General features: G+C 35.5%; 1 protein-coding gene across 2 annotated transcripts in view; it reads left to right on the top strand.

Annotated features, from left to right (window-relative positions):
• Positions 1-4665: 4665 nt before the first annotated feature.
• LOC123316860 (TATA-binding protein-associated factor 172) overlaps positions 4666-6000 on the top strand; it is a 71279-nt gene continuing 69944 nt past the window's right edge. Inside the window, exons 1-2 of one of the 2 annotated variants that reach the window (XM_044903121.1) lie at positions 4666-4819; positions 5092-5129. In XM_044903121.1, the coding sequence (XP_044759056.1) occupies positions 5116-5129 (14 nt within the window). In that variant the 5' untranslated portion in view covers positions 4666-4819; positions 5092-5115. Of the gene's footprint in view, positions 4856-5091; positions 5130-6000 lie in introns of both variants that reach the window. The other variant, XM_044903122.1, reaches the window with a different exon arrangement.

The following is a 6000-nucleotide window of genomic DNA, read 5'->3' as shown; positions in this document are numbered from 1 at the left end:
TTTTTTTCTTTTATAAATTTAATGCCAGTAGCTACTGAAAAATTTATCGACTTGTTAGCTTTCATCATATCATGTCTTACTTCCAATAAAAAATATCAGATCAATGTATCCACTTTGTGCAAAAAATTTATTGTCCTTCAGATAGACAAAATCGTGTTTCCTTAGAAACAGAAAATAAAAATTAAAACTTAAAAGCAGAGTTCCAGAATTGCATCTCGAAGGAAATTGGGTGAGCAATTTTTCAGGATACTTTCCTCTGATCGTAATTAGGGAACAGTAGTGAAAAGAAGCGATTCTGGAACAAACCAAATATTGGTGACGCTTCGAAGTCTATATATATCAAACTACCCCATAAGACCAAATTGCTAGAATCTTCGAAATCATGGATTTTATTTTGAAAACGTTACCTATTTAGAAAAGACAATTAAATTAAAATTCATCGTTGGTTACAAACGCTTGAATATAATTCAAAAGGATTCATTGGTTTAGATGATATGTTCAATATTTGGACATCTCATTATATTCACCAGAATACATAAAACAAAAAATTTTTTCCTTCGTTGACATTTTTGGTATTCATTTTGTATTGTACTGAATAAATAAGAAACGAATTGACCGAAATCACATAATTTCAAGTGCTGTTATCAACGAAATCATAACATTCAAATTCTGAATTTTACGTCCCCCTGTATATAACTCTTGCCACATGCTATCACTTTTAGGCGGTGCTGTATATATTTCCTGACAAATGGCGGCCTTCAATTTTAGCCAGTTCGCGCAGCTTGAAGCTCAATCTCCCCCCTTCTATATCTCTGATCTGAAAGCACTGTTGGTCGAATTATTGAAAAATTTCAGGAGACCAGTTCGGTGATAATCGAATTTTTGTGGCCTGCAATAATGAATATTGGCAAAGAGGACATTTGGTTTCAACAGGATGGCGCTACACCTCATTTTGCAACAATTGATTTATTGAAACAATAATTTCCTGGACGAATAATCTAATCTCCAGAAACGCTGGTGTCCATTGGCCACCAAGATCATGTGATTTGCCATCGTTAGACTATTTTCTTTGGGGTCTATAAAAATAACCCCAATCGATTCCTGAACTGAAGAGAGTAGAGTAGAGCTGCAAGAGTAGGCCATTTGGCAGATATTATTTGTCGTACATAAATGTCATAACTGATACTTCAATTACCAATAAAAAGTTTTTGAAAACGATTGCAAATTATGTGTTTTATTTATTAAAAGAAAAAACCGTGTATTTTGAAACATCCTTTAGAAATGCGCCCCTTTGATGATCCTTTCAAGAGACTCCTGAGCGGATAAGTAAACAGCCAGTGTCTCGGTCTGCGAAATAGAGGGTTCACTTCCCAGGGTTTTAAGCTGCATTCACAATCAATTCGCGGGCCGAAGTGCACTTCGGCACGAAATTAACCATTCGCAATAATCTTGGAACCAAATACTCAAATGAATCAAAAATGTGACTGATCAAAACATAAGCATCAGCATCATCTATAGCCGGCACGAAATTCCTTGCCGAAGTGATAGTTCAACTTGCAAGAAATTTTGTCTTGAATTTCATTGTGAATGGTAACGGAGAACGCCATCTGCTAAGCTTCCGTGCCGAAATGCACTTCGGCCCGTGAATTGATTGTGAATGTAGCTTTAGAGATCCTCAATTTAGTGGATGACTTTTTGTCCAGACGATTTACGAAACTTATTGCACTAGGATGGTTAGCTATGACCGTTTCAAAGGGCGTTTCGAAATCGATGTTGAATAACATAACATCTGATGGTTTTGCCAAGAGGTTTGAGTCCAGTTGATTCAATATCCTCATACGTCCAACTTTGTTTCCGAGTGGGAGATTCCCGTTAAGGGATATTATTATTGCTTCCAGCAAGCTGCATTTCCTCAAATATAGGTGTAGGGGAGACAGATCAAGTATGGCCTTAAGCATTGCTGTAGGAGCTATGCGTATAGCTCCCGTAACACCAACACAGGCCAACCTTTGCAGTTTCTGCAACCGGTTCCTGTGGTGGCCTCTTCGGTTTTTGCCCATCATGCTAAAGACGCATAGGCGTACTACCCCTGTGCATAGCCACGGTACCATTTTCGGTTTCACGCCCCATGTTTTTCCAAAGAGTCTTTTGCAAGCCCATATGGCCACCGTGGCTCTGGAAAGAGTCTTATCTATGTGTTTCCTCCAGTTTAGTTGGCTGTCCAGGATAACACTTAGATATTCGCACTAACTGGAGAATTTAAGAGTCTGGCCGTTCAGGACCGGAGGTAGAGGTAGGGATTCCTTTTTCTAGTGAACGGAATCAGTGTTGTCTTTGAGGCATTGAGATTGACAGTCAGCCCCTCCTTCTCGCACCACTTTTCGATAATACTGAGAGCATGCCCTCATGATTGCCTCTAACAGTCACCACTATGTCGTCGGCGTATGCCTGAACGTTGAAACCACCTGCCGTGAGCCCGAGCGTGAGCCTCTCCAGAAGACCATCCATGACCAGACTCCATAGCAAGAGTGATACTACGCCTCCGGGCATCCCCTGCAGGTCAGCAAGGTCACTTCTGTTTCCCCCTGGTAGGCTGTGACGATTCGCCCTTTCAACATAGCAGAAATCACTTAACAGTAGAGGGTTCTTACCTTCTTCATTTAGCTTCATTACATACGGAAAATGTAGGGTATCATCAAAAGCCTCCCCATTGCCTCCAAACATTGCAAGCAGAATCTCCTTTGCCGTAAGGGTGCCTTCCACCACTTTAAGAAGTTGGTGAAGGGCATCTACAGTAGATCTGGGGAGCTTTGACGTTCCCCTTATACTGTTATCAATTATTCTCTTGATGGTCTTCAGGAGAAAGGAGGTTAGGCATATGGGTCGATAGGATTTAGGCTCTAAGGAGCCTTTCCGACCCACTTTGGGTATAAATACTACCCTTGCTTCCCTCCACAATCCCAGGATATATCCCCTTTCATAGCTGGCTTTGAAAAATTCATCGAGCGGGGGTTTAATAAATTCTACACCATTCTGAAGCATGGCAAGAAAGATGCCATTCATGCCATGCTGATTTGAAGGGCTGAAAGCTCTTTATCGCCCATTCAATTCTGCCATCTTTCTAACAAATCCCACCTGATGGGTTTATTTATCTCCCCAGTCGGGATCTCATTTCTAGTGCTAATTTGCTAATCTGTAAATAGGTCATTTTTCTTGGGTAGAGTTAGCGTACATTTTTTGTCTTACTGATAGTGAATTTGATGCTTCAGAAAATGTATGAAAGAATCTTAATCTTTCAATATGTTCAGACAATGAGTCTGAATTTGAGATTTCAAATTTCCATGAAAAATAAAGGCCAAAGTTTTGTTCAATCTGGTTGTGATTATTGTAGATATTATTTTAAATAGGCAAGTTAATTTCACTCAAAAAAACGATACATAAAAGAGTTCCAGCCATTCGAAACCACACACTAATGTGAGGTAGTCCTTTTAAAAGGTTCAGAACTTTGGTGATGATTGATATTGATTGCCTGGAAAAGCAATCCTTATAAGTAAAGAAAATTCTTGAAATTAAATAAGGTGGTGAAATTGATATGTATGATATTGAGGTAGATACTGTAGATAGAGACAATAAACATTTTTCATAAGTGCAGGTGGTGTAATCATAAGGGTTATGATGGTGGGATATATAGCCAAAAGAGTAATAACAGAATATACATACATATAACAGTCAAAGGAAGAGCTTTAGAGAACCAGTGGATTTTAGTTATTCTTACAACAGAATATTGTATTAGTTAGAATATAAATGCTAGAAATAAAAACTTCCATATATTCAGGAACAGGAACAGGAACCAAGATACCCAATAATAGAGGTTCACAAAACTAAATAGGTATATTTTAATTTTGTGAACCTCTATTATTGGGTATCTTGGTTCCTGTTCTGTGAAAATAAATAAATGAATAAAAAAAGATGGAGAGTACAAAACTATAGACTGAGTACCTACTTATTAACTGTTACAATTACTATGTAATCTGTTGATAAAACCATTTAACGATTGCATTTCAATATCATGTACTGGTTTCACAAAGCTCGATCAAGGAATCGAGTGCTTGATTGAGGGTCCTCATCTATTGCTTTTCACTTTTAAAAGAAGTTTTGTTCTGAGTATACCATTCTTTTCTTTTGTTTCGCCAAATTTGAATGAGATACATTCAGTTATTGATTCCCCATTTTCAATTTATTCATGAACAAATATATTTAAAGAAAACTGAAAAAAAAAACTGGCTAATGGTTCAGCTGCAGTTTTATAGAACCCGACGTTCATCTTTGGAATTTTATTAATGATTTCAAATTCAACGTATTGTACACATCACATTATACTAGCTTTTCTGTAGCAAAAAAAATAACGGTGAAAACATAAATAACCTAACTATTTGCTAATTATATTATTCAGTAATTCGAGTGATATGAAAATAATTAGGTCAAATATCATGGTGCAAAAATTGCATCAAAAATTGGTCATTCAAAATTCAACACATCTTTTGTTTTTATTTTTAGAATTAAAGAATGAAATTTCAAAATTTGACATCTCCAAGAAACTTCAATTTCAATTCTGACCAATCAGAGGCAGAAGTCAGGTTCTTAAAGTCGGACTCATTCCAATCATGGCTGTCAGTATAAATTTGAACGTTGAGCAATGGAGTGCTCTTCCCATACAACAAAAAATATCAACATATTTTCCTCTATTTCGTTATTAGAGTACCCAAAAATTGATGTGAAATGTTTTAAAATGAATTTAAAGTCTGACTGAAACTCAAGGGTAATAATTTGTGTTTATTAAATGCAGCAGCTAGAGGTATTTATTTGTAATAATTGCTCTTGCTTTAGGTCTAGGTATTTTGATGAAATGAATCTTCCATGTTATGTTTTTTTTTTTTTGGTAACAAACATGCCCATATTGCTTCCGATAATTTTCAGTTCATTTCAATTCGCAATCACCTATTTGTTTTAATAACGTGTTCCTTATTTTCAGAACATGTAATATTTTTGTTGAATGACAGTTCTAATTTATTGATTTTCATTAATTTTTAGATCCCAGTTAATGATATATGAATTATGACATCAAGTAGGTGAGTAAAGACAATTTATTTCTATGAATGATTGATAAAAATTCGCACACATTTCAGTAGTGTGAGAAGTAGGCATATGTATTCAACCGGGTCTGGTAGCATTTAGTTATTTTTATTATATTATACTATTTCTCAATATTTCTCTCTGTGCATGCTGAATGTTGAAAACAGTACCTTCCCTAAGCATTTTCATTACCGGTGGGACTTTTGGTAGGGTTTGGACATAACGATATAATAAGTGTTACCTCAAGGAAGTAATAATAAATCTTAATTTATTCTGAATATGTGTATGGTGACATAAAGAGACTGTTGATCTGAGAATAATATAATTTTGCAGCAAATCGAGGTTATATTCGATTGGATACTTCAATTTTCAATGAATTTTCTATTAGTTTGGACCTCTGGTTATTATTAAAAGTTAGTTGTTGAAGCATTCTCATCCATTGTTTCCATATTCTAACAACCAGCTCCTAATAAACTCCAGTGGAAACACATAGTTGACAATTCCTTTAAAATAATAAAATCTAATTTTGTTAACTTCTGTCATGGACAAACCAGTTGATAGTTACTTTTGTACTTTTGTTCCAAAAACATGGAAATATGTTAGATTTTTTCAACATCACTTTTTACACATTGGAAAATGAATTCATGGAATTATCTTGAATTAATAGGTCTCAGTATAATTTTAGGTCAAAAGGAAACAAAGAGCTGACTTATGAATCTATTTGAGACATCTTTCTTTTTCCATAATGTTATTCACTTTTCTCATGTAAATCTCATTAAACTTTTTATTCTACGGGAACATTCAAAGGATTTATATATAGTTACTGAAGATAATCAGTAAAAAAATAGATAATACCCTTACTGAGGT

Source organism: Coccinella septempunctata, chromosome 7, assembly GCF_907165205.1.
Source record: "Coccinella septempunctata chromosome 7, icCocSept1.1, whole genome shotgun sequence".
In the NCBI taxonomy this organism is placed as follows: domain Eukaryota; kingdom Metazoa; phylum Arthropoda; class Insecta; order Coleoptera; family Coccinellidae; genus Coccinella; species Coccinella septempunctata.
The sequence above is the reverse complement of the archived record's forward strand: the minus strand, read 5'-3'. Positions and strand labels throughout refer to the sequence as shown.